The sequence below is a fragment of the Siniperca chuatsi genome, linkage group LG14 (genome assembly GCF_020085105.1).
Source record: "Siniperca chuatsi isolate FFG_IHB_CAS linkage group LG14, ASM2008510v1, whole genome shotgun sequence".
In the NCBI taxonomy this organism is placed as follows: Eukaryota; Metazoa; Chordata; class Actinopteri; order Centrarchiformes; family Sinipercidae; genus Siniperca; species Siniperca chuatsi.
This window is the reverse complement of record NC_058055.1, coordinates 5,240,456-5,257,994: the sequence shown is the minus strand read 5'-3', so window position 1 is coordinate 5,257,994 and position 17,539 is coordinate 5,240,456. Positions and strand designations below refer to the sequence as shown.

At 41.5% G+C, this 17,539-nt stretch overlaps 1 protein-coding gene across 1 annotated transcript; it reads right to left on the bottom strand.

Annotated features, from left to right (window-relative positions):
* Nucleotides 1-6,826: 6,826 nt before the first annotated feature.
* Nucleotides 6,827-16,282, bottom strand: ripk4 (receptor-interacting serine-threonine kinase 4). Its single transcript, XM_044222968.1, has 8 exons — nucleotides 15,959-16,282; nucleotides 13,226-13,517; nucleotides 12,174-12,322; nucleotides 11,743-11,792; nucleotides 10,084-10,242; nucleotides 9,728-9,843; nucleotides 8,773-9,013; nucleotides 6,827-8,597 (listed from the first exon to the last, which is right to left on the bottom strand). The coding sequence occupies exons 1-8, from the start codon at nucleotides 16,138-16,140 to the stop codon at nucleotides 7,348-7,350; spliced, it is 2,439 nt and encodes an 812-aa protein (XP_044078903.1). The 5' UTR covers nucleotides 16,141-16,282; the 3' UTR covers nucleotides 6,827-7,347.
* Nucleotides 16,283-17,539: the final 1,257 nt, after the last annotated feature.

Sequence of the window (17,539 nt, the reverse complement as noted above, 5' to 3'; positions counted from 1 at the left end):
TAATAGGCTACTGGCCACCAAAAGTCTCATGTTATGCTGTAATGACTAAATGTCAGTAAACCACAACAGTACAGAAACCTTGTCAGAGGTTGTCATCCATCCGCTGAGAATGTACCGACTCCACTGCTAAGCCCGCGTGACAACATATAAGAAACAAGGTTATGATTTTTTATTTTCCAAATGTTATTTTCAGCTGGCTGTTAATAAGGATTTATAAGTACATTTTAGATTTCCAGGTAAATTTGGTGTATAATCATGGGTTGCACTGATATCACACTGGCTATTGGTCAGTAATTTACTGGAAGGCCATGTGTTTCTTTCAGCCACAGGGCAAGTTCTGCATACCCCTGGGGAACTGATATTTAAATGTATAGCCATAGGCTCTGTAATGGCAGTCTACTCTAAGCTACAACATTATGCATGTGTTAGTGGTATTTCATTATGTTTCCTGTTTGTCTATTCAGTTCAGCCAGCATGTGTTTCAGGAGTATCTACCAGATAGTAATGTCAAATAAGGCCACTCTGCATCTTAATGTTTGTTAGACTGCCAGCATCAACGCACCACAGGAAGTCATTATACTCTGGACTGTGTTGGAATGTGACTCAGTAATGATCCTCTATACAGCTTTTAGAGTCAGCTCTTACAAAGAGTTTGCGCCATCTCCTGGCCAAAGAGCCAAAGAGCCAGGAAAGCTTTCCTCTTTCTTATGTTTAAGATTCATGAAAATAAAGACCCATTACAATGATCACATACCTACAATAAATCTGGTTATTAAAAAAGAGCTTGCCCAAAAGGTAATGAAATAGCTCTCTCTTTCTCTCTCTCTCTCTCTCTCTGCACTGCCTCCACCTCGACATGTTACCAACAATACTACCTTCTACGAAGAGAAATAGTTGCACATTACAGCTGTATCCCACAGGTTACACACAAATGGTGCACACCGTATCTGCCCCTGTCCCGGAGCAGAGAGCAGGAACACAGCCACGGCAGGCTACACGTTCACATTGTACTGTATCTTTTTACTCAAGGCTGAGTTAGTGTGGCCCTCTGGCCCATCTGGCAGCCTTGGCGCAGTCAACTGTGCAGCCACCTTTAATTTCTATTTCTTTTTCACAATTACACAGAGGCCTTGTGTATGCAGGCTGCCAGAATTAAGTCGTTATCATACAAATTTGCAACTAGTTCTAAGAAATATTCTAAGGAGATTTTAACTGAACATCGGAGCACTAAAACTCCGTTCAGAAGTCCTACTGCCAAAACAACCACAACCAAATCCAAAAAGCTAATGCAAACACATGACTAGAAGCCCTACTGCTATCCAAATAAGCAGACAACATCTAGTGCTGTTACAGATCAGACTTAATTTGTGATCATGAACACGTCAATTTATTGCAAAGCTGGAATCAAGGGTGCCAAGACTGATGTCATCGGGGAAACAGATCCTGACACATCCCCGAGCTGCTCCACTAACGCAAAGGAGGGACACATGTTGACACAGTGGCAGTACACTGCATGCTGTGTGGCGAACGTGTTGTCATGTTTTCTGCTTTCCTACTCAGTGTGGACTTTAACCATACCACATTCAGTGATTATGTTCTCAGACTTAACCTTTCCAGGAAACAACTTTTCCCTCCTAATGCACTTTGATTAGACAAACCATTTAGGCCACCTAGTAAAAAGCCAAATTAAACATTTTAGTGATTGTTAAAAAAATCACTCAGTTGGTGAAATTTCTGTAATGTCTACATAACATTGATAATATATAAAAATGCTTTCCTCTACTTATTGAACTTAAACTATCTGACTCTCATGTCTATCGTGTAATTACTTTCCGTGACATTTCAATGGTGTATTCACACTTTGCTTAGTTAGCCATAAATCTTTATAATTCATCAGTGCTGAGAGTGCGCCCACATCCATGTTTTCACCCTGAGTCTACATCCACATGTTGCAGCTTGCCTCGCGTCTTGAGAGATACGGCCTCAGATCTTGTTCAGCGAGTTCTGTGAGGTTAAAATAAGGGGAGAGGAAAAAAAGAGTGTGGAGAAAAACAGCCCACAGCACTCTGTATGAGCTCTATTCTCCCAGCAACCAGTCACAGAGTGTAGAACAGATGTTGTTACCTTTGGCTGCTACTTCTATTTTCAGATAATCTGCAACTGAAATTGATATGAGGAAAACAAATAAATCATTACTTTTCTGAAAGATTTTTGTTCCCTTTATAGAGATTACAGCCATTAACCCAGCTTTACCACTATATCTTGATAAGGGCCTTGCATCACTTCAGCAAATGTTCTGTGGTTCATGAGGGCTTTGTTATTGGTTGGTCAGAGCAGTGAGGTGTGACTCAGCCAAACTGAAAAGTTCCTAGTAGTCAAACAAAGGAGCAACCAGACACCGTGTCTGACAAGGAGGAAGTCTTGCAATCTTCGAAACACTTCGAGAGAATCTTTACTTTAAGCACACATGTCAACAATCATAGCTTCTCCTATGAAGACATGATTATTATTACAACTGTGTTTTACTACATTGTCATTCACCATCTGTTTATACACCAGTCTCCACAGGAGGAGTTATAGTTGTTGACAAATACATTACTAAACACTCATATACTGATTATAAATGCTAAATAGGAGGGTTAAAAGTGTTACCCCAATCCTTTACTTAAAAGCAGAAATACCAGAGTGTAGTATAATATATTCATTTACAAGTAAATGTCTTCTATTTAAAAGTACTACTTTAAATGAAGTTGTTTAGTTAATCTATAAAAATATACACATATTTCTTAAATATCATATATATTTGGGTTTAAAAGCTTAATAATAATAATGATAATAAAACTTTATTTATAGAGCACTTATCAAAACAAAGTACCAAGTGCTTCACAACAAGAGAAATAAAATACCACAGTGAATGATGAAATATAAAGACATAAATTACATAAAATACACAAAAGCAATAAAATAAACAATAAAATAAACAGCCAGTTCAGGTAAAATCAGGATATGCTTTCAGATAAAAATGTGTTTTGAGAAGAGACTTAAACAAAGACACTGACTCAGACAACCTAATCTTAATCTACAACGTAACTAGTAACTATAGCTGTCAAATACTTGTAGTGGAGTAAAAATACTGGATTCATACTGGACTTGAATGTGGGTCCTGTCCCCAGGAAACTTACAGGCCTATGCTTTCTTTTATTCATTTCGATTTAACTTATACACAAACTCACCTTTTATATCAACATGTTCCCACAAGTTAGCCTAACTATTAACTAACATCCCCACAGGCAGCAGAGTGAACAAAGGCCTGAGGAATAGATAATAATACCTGACCTAGCAGGCCTGGCAGACATTTTGGACAGCGGGTTACGCCACATCCTGTCAGTAAAAAAACAGCCAACCCACGGCCTAATTTCTGAGGCTGGAGGTAGCACCCATTGGGCTGCTCCTCAGCATAATGGAGTCTGGGCCCCAGGCTGGTTTCCTTCACTCAAGGCTCTATGACTAATGTGATGGTAGGGACTGACTTCATCCATCATTCATCAAGGTGTAAAATATCATGGCTATGCTTAAATAACAGCCACCAAAAATCTAGTGGAGCCATGTTCCCTTATTCCTAACATCACAGAATGCTTAGTTTCCGAATGTCTGCACCACTACTAGAAAACTGTTAATAGCACCACACACCTGGTCACTAAACACCTGGAATGGTAAATGGACACCTTTCTAGCATTCTGACCACTCAAAGTGCTTCACGCTACATATCACATCCACCCCATTCATACACTGATGGGAGGTGCCAACTGCTCATCAGTCCAAAGAAACTAACTCACACACAACGAAGGCACAACTCTCAGGATCGAACCGCCGATCTTCCAATTAGTGGACAACCGGCTCTACCTCTTAGCCACAACCGCCCCACTACAAGACCCCAAGGCTTATGTAGCCTACTGTTTGTTGATTTTAGCTCAGCTTTTAATACGCTGCAGCCTCGCATGTTGATTCAGAAAGTGAAACAGATGGGTGTTGATCCTTTTATTTTAAGACGTTTTTTTTTTCTTGTAATCAATCCTACCCAGCATGTTAGCGTCAACAATACCCTCTCAGAGCCCAGACAAATCAGCACCGGTGCCACTCAGGACTGTGTCAGCTCCTCGGTCCTCTTCACACTGTACACAATTGAGTGCACGAGAATACACTCTGAGAACTATATCATTAAGTTCTCATATGATCATTCTGAAATAGAGAGATTTGTGCAGTGGTGTGACACTAACCATCTTGTGTTGAATGTGAAGAAGACTGAGGAGATGGTGTTTGACCCTGGGTGATCTTAGGCTGGTGGTTATCCACAATGAATCCATCACTCAGGTCTGCTCTTATAAGTACCTTGGGGTTCATATTGATAACACACTAAGCTGGAAGGCCCATGTTAATAGTCTCTTCTCTAGATTGCAACAGCGGATGTATTTTTTACGTAGACTTAAGGTCTATAGAGTTGAGCATAAGTTCATGTTACTATTTTACAATGCAGTCTTAGAGAGCATTAGAAGATGTGGGATGAGAGCCTGGTATGGTAACTTGTCTGTACAGTTGAAATCATGAATTGCTCATCTGGTACAGACTCCTATGAAAATTATGGGGGTTAAAAAATACTTGTCCCTCCAAACAATCTATGAGCAGTCTATTAACAGACAGGTGCAGAAAATAGTGTCCGATCCAACTCACATTCTCCACCCAGAGTTCCAGCTCTTATCCTCTGGTAGGAGATTCAGGGTTCCCCACAGCAGGCTGAACCGTTATAAACATTCATTCCTGCCCTGGTTCCATGTCCATTAAGATTCTCAACACAAACAGGTAATGTAGGATGTTGGCCATGGGGGGTGTGCAATATGTCGCCATTGTCAGAAGGTGTGTATATGTATGTGCAAACTGTTACATGGAAGCTATGTTTGTTGACTATGCAGTATGTATGACTTTGATCTTCTGTGGAACTGCAGGATGGAGTCCAGAACAAATTTCCCTATGGGGATATTAAAGTATATCTAATCTTATCTTATACACTAATGAATAACATTATTGAGTGCTTGGTGAAGCACATTGACACATATTTACAGTCTGCAAGTTGGCATATTTCCTAGTTTACCTCACTGGCATAGTGGGGTTGCACACTCCTGGTTAAGTAGTTACCTGGAAAATAGATATCAGTATGTTCAGATAAATAATCTTAATTCAACATTATTGAAGGTTACTTGTGGGGTTCCTCAAAGCTCGGTGTTAGGCCCATCTTTGTTTATTTAGAACATAAATGATATACAGTATGTAAGGTTTCCAAAACATTAAAATTGATCTCATTTGCAGATGGTACATATTTATTTTGTTCAGGTAAGAATTTGAAACAACGTTTGGATATTGTGGAGAAAGAATTGAAACTTTTAAAGCAAGACTAAATTTAAATTGTTTTTGGGAGTGATTATAACAAATTAATGACTGTAATAATACTGTAAGTTACTGTATAACACAAACCTAACCTACCAGTCTATCAAAAATAATAGTAGTCTTGACAGGAGATAGAAGCTGAGATTAGGCAACAGCACATCCATTATCTTCCCCATAGCTGGAGCTGAGACACATCACCAGGCAACAGGCAGGATAGTGTGCTGTGTACACAAAACAGAGGCTTCAGATTACATACATTTCACCAGTCATTTTCTGGCTCTCTGCAAACACAAGGTATAAAAACAGACAATTACAAGCACCATCCACCTGCACTCAGTTTCTTGGATTACGAAAAGCCGAGCCCTTGAGGCGTCAAGAATGGCATGTTGGTTTTAGTGAGTGATGAAAAGTTGAAGTGGTCTAAGGAATTAGCCAACAGGCTGGAATTACAGGTAGAACATCAGCGCCCCTTCTCACTCATCCATTATCCTACAGCCTGTGATCCCCCTCAGGGGCAGTTCCCATGGTCTGTGCCAACCTGAGCATGCTCTGTGGGGTCTGGAGCAGAGACATAATAATAATAACACTACAGGTGAGGCTCCAGATGCAGGCATGCCAACTCTACCCAACATCAAGGTTGATGATTCCTGCACACATGCAGGTGGAGCAGCTCTCTGAGCACACTGACAGACTCTGAAACAAGATACTTTCTCCAACAAGCCTGCAGTAACATGAGATGTTGAAAGAAGGTTTTAAAAAAACTTGTTACTTACTTACTTGTGATGTAAAGAACCAGTATGACTTTAAAAAATGATAAGAAGAAGAAAAGAAAATATAGGTTCAGTTATCTTTCACATTATTTTGTGGTGGGGAGTGTGAAACCTTTTTCATTCTCAGTGTTACATTTAAATTTTAAAATGTCTTGATGCTATCAAAGGGTTTGATTTCATTTTCAGTGACCACATTGGATTTAATTAAAAACAGACCTTAAAATTGGCTTTCAGTAATGAAAAAAAATTGTATAACCATATTTTTTATCATATTTTTAACTGTACATCGTACCTTTTAGGGTATAGGATAGGTCTCAAGAAAACAAAGTCTTAATAGTGCAGTGAATAAGCTTTTGCTCATGTTTCTCTACTGGGATATTTTCTGAATATTTTGTAGTTAGCCTTAAAAGGTGTGTGTGTTTGGGGTTTTATCTTTCATCTGTGTTTATGTATTATTGCACACAGTAATATTTTATTTTGTCTACTTTCTTGCAGTACCTCATAATTTTTTGCTAGAATGTCAGCCAGTTAACAGCCCGTATGTCTCTAAAATAGAACATTTGCAGATACATTTTTAGATTATAAATGTAAAAAAAAAGCAACAAGGTCAAACAAAATAAAATGTTTAAAATGTTTTAATGGATGATGCAGCACTGATATGTAACAGGTACAGAACACTGAAGGTCAAAATCTTTTATAAATGCAATGGCTCTGATGATCTACAGCATTCGCCTAATAAGGCTTGTGACCAAAGTTTGTGCTCTATTAAATATAACTTACAGGCATACCAGCTGCAGTACGATATAGTGAAAGGTCCCCAAAGGTCACGGGTTTCTATTTATAATTCTGACACACAATGTGCTTGTTAAGTAAAAAAATGTGTTTGTTAAGTAAAAAAGTAAACAAAGTCTAAATTCAAACACAACAGAGTATTTATACTTTCTATTTACAGTGTACATATTTACATCAAAGCTTTTATGACCATTAATACCTACCTACCTACAGTACTGAAAGGGCTTTTAAGTCCAAAAAACTCTCAAGTTTGGAATGACCCTCCCCCCGTACTCTGAGGCACCAGTGGAGTATAAAAAATGACACTGAAGACAGTTCTGTACAGTTTTGGCAGTGTCTTTGCTTGTTAGCAGGGTGCTTTGGCACACTGTGAGCTGATGGATTGTGGACAGTCTTTGTCATTGTGCTCCGTCAATTTGAGAATGACAACTTTCCTCTGGAGCTGCTTAGCCTCCGGTGGTGCGGGCTGTTCAGCTACTGGTTGCACTGAGCTCTCAGTAACTAAGTCCTGGCAGTCCTGCGGCAGCAGCATAGTGATGATGTTTGAGTATCCACCCTGCACTGCCAGGTGTAACGGGCTGAGCCCCTGCTCGTCTGACAGAGTGCCACCATCTGGACAGTGAAGGAGCAGCTCTTTCAGGACTTCACAGTGTCCGTTCTCTGCTGCCAGGTGGCAGGGTGTGCGTAGGGCCTGGTTGGATCTGTAGGGGTCTGCCCCCTCTTCTATCAACATCTTGACTGTGGCCAAGTGGCCTCGCTGGGAGGCCAGGTGGAGAGGAGTGAGTCCGTGGGCGTTCTGGGTGTGGATATCCGCCTGGTGTTTGATCAAGAGGCGAGAGGTGCTGGTGTGACCCGTCTCTGCTGCCACGTGTAGGGGTGTGTTAAACCCAGCAGACATCACATGAACATCCGCTCCTAGTTCAATCAGGATCCGTGCCACTCGGTACTGTCCCCTCTGGGACGCCAGATGCAGCGGTGTGCGGCCGTCTGTCGTCTGCCCGTCCACGTCGGAACCAGCCTGCTTGACCAGCAGCTTGACGATGCCCAGATGCCCTTGCCAGGCAGCCAAGTGGAGCGCCGTCCAATTGTCCTTACACTTGATTCGAACATCAGCACCACGGCTCAGCAGCACCCGGATTACATTCTCCTGGCCGTGCTGGCATGCGACATGAGCTGGTGTGCGTCCCTGGCCATCGGTCTCGTTGATGGCCGCCCCCCGGTCCAGCAGCAGGCGTGTGATGGCCTCGTCCCCGTTCTGGGCAGCCCAGTGCAAAGCTGTGTACTGGTCCTCATCCTTGGCATTGACGTTGGTGCTGCGCCGACCAAGCAGAAGTTCTGCCAGGGGCTTCAGGTGCTTCTCTGTGGCCAGGTGCAGGGGTGTGGAGCCACGGGCATTTGCAAGGTTGGGATTGGCGTTGTTCAGGAGAAGAAACTTGACAGCCTCTTCATTGGCCAAGGTGATGGCGTGGTGGAGCAGACTGCCTCCTCCGTCGAGGAGAAGATCAACATCCTGAGGCTGTAGGATCTTCATCAGCTTGGCAGTGTCTTTGGTCCTGATGGCCTCAGACAGCTTCCGCCTCTGGACCTCAGCAGAATCTGGGCAGTAAGGAAGAAAATGGTGGGTTTGAGGCAAAATTCACAAGTCCATCTGAAATGCTACACCTCTTCTCATTAGCTGGGATTCATTCTTGCGTGAATTCAGATAATCATGAGCATATAGTATTTTTAGATTTATATGAACAATAGTTGTAGGTCTTTAATCAGCTCTTACCACATGTGTTTTCTTTCTCAAAAGACAGTGTGATAGAGTCTTGGGAGGAGAAGGCTGAATCAGCTGAGGAGATGCCAGACAGTCTCTTGCAAGTGTTCTCTTTGCTGTGGCAGCTATCCTCCTTCACTCGATCAAAACTCCTAGATATCCCAGAATCCACCTGGCTCAACAGCTCTGACAGGCTGTAATCTTTTTCCGGCAACATGGCTGACTTTGGACGCACCAGCTTGTTGTCTTTAACCTGTAGAGCAAAAAGCCAGATAAGCATATTTGGACAAGCTGCTCTTTGACACTCACATTCCATTACATTTATACTCAGGTATGTAGCTGCTACTGTTATCCAAAGCCACTTACAGTACAATGGCAATTTATGTTGACATTGTGATAATTTGCTGAACTTAAGTTTGATCTCGTCAGAATCACTTGAACAGATATGGAAGTTCACAACAGCTTATCTTCTGTCCCTACAGACAGATATCATTCAGCAACTGCTGTCACCTCTTATGAGCAGAGTGTTTAGTCACGTACACAACAGTGAACACTACGGAAATGGCAAAGCAGCACACAGGTTAAACAATCCCATCAGCTAACATTCCTCTTTTGTGATGTAACTGTTGCTCAGGATGAAACATTAAAAGTCATAATCATGTCTGGAGCACTTTAGAGATAAGCCTCCCATTGTCTGGGTGTATAGTTACACATTAATGGAAAATGCATACAGTCAGTTTAAAAGCTATAAAGAAGAATGAGAGTCAACAAACTATAAGTGGGTAATCACTGTTGTTTAAAAAAACTTAAGAACATCTTTACCGCTCTATACCCATTTGAAATGGAGGTTCACATGATCCACTGTTACAAAATCTTCACAAAAAAAAGTCTTCCAGAGAAGCCAACATTATTGAAACACAGGGCTTTTTCATCCAAAAGCAGTTAATATGGTGTTGTCATGTCGTACCTGGTTAGTAGTGAGTGTGTTAGGGGACGTGGGCTCTGGCTCTGACGTTGATAAAGTTGGCGTCTTGGGCTCCTCTTGAGGTTTAGAGCAGAGCTCCTCAGCTTCAGATGTGATTTCTGTAAGGACAATGGCTCTAGGTCAGGTTTCAGTAATAGAAGGGATGGGATTAGGGAATACAAAAAGGGAAGAAAAGCAGCACTAAAAGCAGGAGACAAAAACCTCAGTTCAACAGACCGCTGCATTGTCTCGTTAAAGTGTGTGTCTAATCAAAGGAATAGGACCACTTGTGTTTCATGTTGATATCACGAATGAAGAAGGTTGACATGCGTTTGTTGTATTAGAAAGGCACAATTTACCCTGGAAGCTGGGTCTGGCATTAGGGTTTGTGGCCCAGCAGCGCTGCATGAGGCTCAGGAACCCTGTACAGGGTGAAGGTCGACAACGTGGCACTGCACCCAGGTCTGGACGCACCCCCTTCACCACCTTCACCATGATCTGAAGGATATTATTCTCTCCTAGGGAAAAATCAAACAATCACATACTTCAGTTTCATCTCTAATAAATCTGATTTTATACATAACATACACACATTTGTAGGGCACATAAATCTGATCTGAAGCCTTGTTTTTTGATGAGGACATATGGTTTGAAGACCAATACAAATTACTTGAATTTTAGTGTGTGCTGTTGTTTCCCATGGGAGCAAAAGGAAAAAGCTCCTGGTCTGGCCTCTTTCTATCTGAGATGGGATCAGCCCAGTCAATGATTCAGAACACACAGGTAGAGGCCTTAATCACAGGTACTTCACCTCCTATTGTAGCCTTAATACCCTTTACAGGTGGAGGAAGAAGATTGGAAGGGATGGTAACCAGGCCATTTCTCAGTTTTTAATTATGTCTGGATAAACATAGGCGGGACCAGTGCCAACCTGGAAAGCCTCATTTAGACACCGGTCTTCAAAAGAAGCCAAATTCCTTGAAGTGAACTGCATCCCGATAGGCCTGGGAAAAACAACACTCTACTTGCCAGTCTAGCCCTGTCCTCTGGAATTCACCAAGTAAACACATACAGTACAGCACCTGTACACACACACACACATACACACACACACACAGGCACGCACACATACAAACACACACCTTGAAAGGTGTAACCTAAAGTGTTCACCTTAGGTTGTGTCTTTACAGGAAATTACAAAAGCCCATTGCTGCCAGGAAAGTGTTAAAATCAAATGTCAAGTCAAATGTTTGACTTCCTAAGTAGAAAGTATAAGATACTATCTCATAAGTCTAATTTGCGTGGGCTGGAGTTATAGTTTAGAATATTTTCATTAAGATATTTGATATCGATATTTATATGATGATAGAGCAAATGTAGAATAAATCACATATTAAAGTAAATAATTTGCTGTTTTGAATTTTACATACATGTAAAACAAAACCCTCAATAACATGTTTTTAGCCATGCTAGCATGGTGGCTCTATGGATGGCATTGTCTGTCTGTTGGTCCACCAAGACTGAAATATCTCAACAACTATTGGATGGATTGCCATTCAATTTTGGACAGAGATTCATGTTCCCCAGAGGACGAATCCTACGGACTGTGGTGATCCTCTGACTTGATGTGATCAAGCTCAAGCACCACCAAATTTGGTACAAACATTCATGTTCTCCTCAGGATGATTTGTGATAACTTTGACTTAACCCATAACTTTTTTTTAATGATCGTCATCCAGTCAAAATTTTAATTTGTCCAACACTTTGGTTTATGACCAAATAACTGCAAAATAATGACATTCCCAAACCACTAAAAGTCGATAAACATTAAGATTGACTTATAGCTCAGGCCTATCATAATTAGCAAGTATCATCATTTTGATTCAGCATTTTTATCCTTAGTATTACTAACTTTTTAAAATTTTCTTGGCAGGAATGGCTTTCATTAAAAATAGTTTCCCATCAGCCTTAAAGCTAATCTTCAGTGGTTTCATACTACATCATACTACAAGTCTCACCTTGGTAGGGTTTCTTCTGTGTGAGAATTCCCCAGATGACAATGGAGAAACTGGAACAGAGGCAAAATTAAATTGATAGGTGTCAGGGAAATATCAAACCTAATGCTGCCATTAAATTGGCACATTTTCTATTTCAAGCTGAAACTGCTTATCGTTTAAATCGACCCCTACCACACTCTCACTGTACCTTTTAACGAACAGCCTATTTTGAAACAAATGAAATTCAGTCTTTATATTGTTAAATGTGGTATAAGTCATTTGCTACCAAATCCATCGCCTACATTTGAGTAATTACAGTGACTGATATGAGTCAGACCTTGACTGAACATACAAAAGTAGGGGAAAGGCAGACAGCCAGCAAACACCTATCCCAAAAATAAAACCTACATTCACACAAAAAGGTTGCATGCAAACTGCTAAAAAAATCCAACCTGTATACGTCATGCTTGGTGTCCGACACTCTGTCCTTCTCAATGATGCTCTCAGGTGGCAGGTAGGCAATAGTGCCACAGAAGCCATCTCTACTGATGTCATCAGCCCGTGACAGGCCATTCCACCGGGCCAGGCCAAAATCTGATATCTGAGACAGGGGAGAGATCAGATAAGACCCTCAAACAGAGCAGCCATGCTGCCTTTCTCATGAAGCACCGTGACATTGATGACTAACTTTGCCCGCTGAGTGTGACTGGCTGCTAAGCTCTTATTATGTGCACTCAGTGGTGTGATGAGGGCAACGCAGCCATGTCCCAGCCTGTAGGAGAGGAGCACACCCACACTCTTTTATGCACACACACATTCACAGAGGGAGAATCAACAAGAGCTGAATTAATCCTGTTGGGACAGGCCCGGGTGAGGTGTTTACATCCAGGTATTAAACTCCAGAAATGACAGTTCCCACCCATTGCTCTCAGTACAGTTGAGCTGTTTAGAGGTTGGACAGATGCTGAGAGACACCTGTCTGCCCAGAACGTGTACAGGGTCATTTTTAAATGGATGAAAAAGAACGGCAAAACAACCTTATGACTGAAATTCCTTCTAAAACCCTGAAACGATGACTTTCAACCAGCTTTGAAGCAAAGCCTTCATGTCAAATCTCTCTTACAGCAACAAAAATCCTTAATCATTAGACTTTAAAGGACCTCTAATAATATATGATTTCAATGGCATGATTGATAATGTATTTTCCAGTCATGAATTCTTTTACATATTGTTAGCGCCATAGAAAAACGTTGCAGCTGTTCTGATAAGGTGCTTGTTTGACCAAAACAGCCAAAAATGTATACCTTTACATTTTTACACCTAACTAAACATTAACAGCACAACAAAATGATTTGGACCATATTTTTTAAAAGATATGTGCGCAGTACCAGGTGAATATGATCATCAACTTCTTCGGCCACTAATTTTAATGTTTTCACTCAATGCAGGCTAAAAAATGCCCTTAAAAGGCATTAAGGATGCCACTGTGTTACACACTCTCTACCTTGACATGATAGTGAGCATCCAGCAGGATGTTGGCTGGCTTCAGGTCCAGGTGGAGCAGCGGTGGGTTCATGCAGTGCAGGAAGTTCATTCCCACTGCAGTCTCGTGGATGATGCGGAAGCGGAGCTCCCAGGGCAGCGGCTCGGTGGCCAACAGTGTCTCCAGGGATCCGGTCTCCATGTACTCCATGACAAGGCCCTGGGGGTCCTCACAGATCCCATACACAGGCAGGATGTATCGGAACTTGGCTGCCTCCATCTTCTTAGCCTCCTCGAGCAACTCTGAACGCTCCCTGTGATTTTAAAAAATATTGATGACACAATTTTTATATTTTTATGTTACATTACGTCCATGTTACATTTTATTGGCTTCAGTGGGTCAACAAACTGCAGCTGAAATGAGATGAAATGTTGTTTTTAAGGTATTTAGGTTAGCTTGTTATTAACCAATCCTTACATATCCATGACATTATATGTCATCCTTACTGATCTCCCAGCTATGCAAAATGTTTACTAGCATTAACCTTGGAGGCTGTGAAAGTGTGACCTCTGAAGACATCCATACTTAATTTACCTGTGTTCATCCCAAGTATGTGGATTGCGCTCTTAACTGTCCAGAGGCTCTTTTAAGCTCAGCCTGGAATGCATCAGGAGAGCATTAAACAGAGCTCCTGTTCTCTGTTGCTCAACCTTTGCACAGCTCCCTTTATCAGCCCACTGGCCCTGCTGACATACCTCAAACCCAACTGTGCAGGTCATTTATTAGCTCAGTGCACATATCTCCAACAAAGGTCGCTTCAAAAATGCAAACTCTTAATGAGGACAGATGAGAGAAAGATAAATCACTAATGGTTGTATTCATAGGAATGTGCTTCAAGGGCAGAATTAGGTGAGCTGGACTGGGAATTCTGTTTTTACACTATTAATAAAATGAAATTAGATGCACAGAAGAGACTCCTAAGACTCTGTAGGAGGCTATTAGGTGCAAAGTGTATCAGGTTACTTAACGAGTCATGTTCTATAGGATGGATAGGTCTATAGGTCCTTTATAGTCAGTACAAGTGAGGCACAAGCCCCCAAATCTGCCAGGCAGTAATAATCAAACATGACATGGGAGAATGGGCAAGCACTTGTTTGCTAAATCCTTCATCTAATCCAAAGTGCTCCTCAGCAGCTCTTCAGAACCAAACAATGTCTCTGCTTTAACAGAGAGGCCTGGTAAGACCGGTTTCACAGCTTCTTTTATTGTCTGTACCACACAGCGGCAGCCTGCAACCCAGGCAGACAAAGGTGGCTTTGAGTCCCTGTTGCTGGATGTTATGCGGGGGTCAATGAAGGCTGCAGTCAAATGACTGTTTATGTACTTTGCAGATGTTTGGAGGTGATAACATCTTTGGTTCAGGTTCAGCGGATGCTTTAAACTGCACCACAGGTTCTGAGAGGATGTCAGTCCTCTTTTTTTCACCAATGCTGAAATGGTCACTTCCTGTTTGTTAATTATCTGTCTTAAATGTTTTGGTGACAGCGCCCAGATGAGAGATCATAATCTGATATCAGACAATCAAAAAAAAAGAAGAAGAAAAGAAGTCAGTTGAGTGATCAAATGAGGAAATACAAATTTAGATAGCTGTGTTTGGGGCTCAATCTCAATCTCATATCATTTAGAACGGACAGATACAACTCTGTCAATTACTTAATGTCATTTGTTGAATCCCATAAGAAGCATTATCTCAGATAATGAGCAATGATTGAACCCAGTGTGTGTATACACAGCCGAGAAGGATGGAAACTTCCATAGAGAGGCGGGTTGCTGTACTGCTGAAGGGGTCGACCCTCAATGAAGGCTCATATAGAACTTGACACCGGTCACCCACACAGCAGTACAGCTGAGACACACACACACACACACACACACACACACACACACACACACACACACACACACACACACACACACACACACACTCTCTCTCTCTCTCTCTCTTTTTCTTGCACACAAACACTTCCAAAAAATATATAAAACACCCATTTTTCTTTCTTTTGAGATCTGTACAGAGCAAAGATTCATAGATATGCAAAATGTTACAGAGAGGGTTGTGTAATCTCTAGTAGTGCCTGGGGGAAAAGACCACCTTGCTACTCTTATTGAAATGTACATTTATTTAAATCAGCCCCTCCCTGAGGCCAATAGATGAAATCGTCACTGTTGATTTGGGGAAATCAGCGGTGAACCTTTCATGTTTGGGTCTGGTTGGAATACGTAAACAGCTATGGTCCTGAGCAATGTGGACGTACTTTTACCTGGGGATAAATCAGCATGTCAACGCTCCCTGCAACACAACTTAACGGTGTCTAAATATCTAAAGTGGCCTTTTGTTTGCTGCTGAGACATCTTAAAAGCTGCACTGTGTGCCCAAACTGGCAGTAAGTGGCAGGCACAGTTCCTGGTGTTCACCTTTCAAGTACTCCGAAGCACTGAATGACTTTTCACCAGTACAGTCATAATCTAAGCCTCTGTCTGTCTACTATTTGGCCATAAACTGGTCTTAAAATGATAAACCTAAGAGACAAGAGCTGGTACTCAGAAGGACCAAATACAAAGTAAAGAAATATCTGAACTAGGCCAGAGCTTTTACAGGAGCATGTTGAGCTAAATTCTTTTACATTACTTCACGTCATTTTACATACACATCAGTTCAAAGATAATCCATGTGGCTCAACAGCTGTAACTTACTTGTCATCCACATGAAGGCAGGGAGGGCACTTGATAGCCAGCCATGTTTTCCACTGTACGTGCCGGACTTTGTATACTTGTCCAAATCCACCTGAGCCTATTTTCTCCCAACTGCCAAACTCAGAGCAATCAAAGGTCCTTAACAGCCCCATATTCCCATGTGGAGAATCTGGGACATCCATATCCGTGTTGAGAAACCCACCAGCTGGGTAAACTCCTTATTTATTCTTCTCCAAGGCACGATCTGGGTAAGTGAACGTACACACCGACCTGCCTGCTTGTGAGCTCTTCCTTGTTTTTCCCCTTGTCAAGCTCAGTGTGGCCCCTCCCTCTCTTCAGGTGAAAAGAGGGGTTGGGCCTGGTGCTGTGACATCACGTCCTGGTTTTGAAACAGGGAAGAGGTGGAAAGCTTTACGAAGACAACAAGACAGGCCACAAGGCACCATGCTGCCACAATGTCTTTAAACAGTTGTTTTCCAGATCCCTTAAAGTCCCAAACTTTCTCATATTCCTGCCATGAAAAGGAGACAGTAATCTTTGTCATGAGCCAGAGTCCATGAACCCAGCAATGTGTCATTTCATAAACACACTTTTGTCCCACTGTAGACCATTATCTAACTAAAGCCCCCTCGAATATGTCTTAACAGTAGGTGGGTTATGTGATATTGAGCAGATGGTTTGGGAATGTGTGGACACAAATCATTCCAGCAGAGGGGATCATCGCGTTCTTCCATGGCTGTGGATTGTCAGTACATGAAATTTGCCAGTGACCAACTGTGTATGAAAAAACTATGTGTGTGTGTGCCAATGATGTGGCTGGGATGGCTAATGAAACTTGCTGACAGTTTGTGGAAGTTCACCACTTTTTACTTGATTTCGTTCACCTGTGTGCACCTGTCCTACATTCAGTTTTATACAACTTTAGTTCAGGACACAGAACAGAAAAGCAGCCATGGAGCGATTATGAATTTGGTGTTTAGCTCAAGGACACTTCTCTCACATGAGTAGTCTTGAACCTGCGTCCTCTGGTGGGAGACTGTAAATCATTCATTTTTCACTTATCATAAAATAAGGATGGAGTGGGCGTTAAACCAGCCTTATCTCAGGTTACTGTGTTTTAGAGGCTGACGTAAACGTAATGAAGCAAACACCTAGATTACATCATACACACAATTCATAGAATACTGTAATTCAAACTGATGTCACTTACATGAAATGATGCATGAATGCATTAATCTACAAAGTTGACCCTGGGGAACAATTTGTCTCGTCTGACAATCCATAAAATCAATTACATAATAGCTATTTGATCTTTAATTATTATTTTTTTTTACAATAAATCTCACAAGGGAAGAATGAGTCTGTGATGAAACAAAGTTAAAACACTTTGAGCTCCCAAAAAATTCCCTCTGACCCCATCTTCCCCCCTAATCATTTTCGTACAAGGATCTCTTTTTTTTATTGTTGGGCTATGTGATGGCCCTTTTATATTTTTCCATTGTTTGTTTCTGGGCATGGGTTCCTATTTTAATTAATCTGGATTTCAATATATACTGATTGAAATTAGAAAACTGCATTAAA

Bases quoted from the DNA above. Each gene is read 5' to 3' on its own strand.
- ripk4 (XM_044222968.1), bottom strand. From the start codon at position 16,140: ATGGATGTCCCAGATTCTCCACATGGGAATATGGGGCTGTTAAGGACC. The intron at 9,844-10,083 runs GTAAATTGTGCC...TTGTCCTTACAG, and splicing joins TGCCAGACCCAGCTTCCAGG to AAATCACATCTGAAGCTGAG. The intron at 9,014-9,727 runs GTACGACATGAC...TTTGCTCTACAG, and splicing joins ACACACTCACTACTAACCAG to GTTAAAGACAACAAGCTGGT.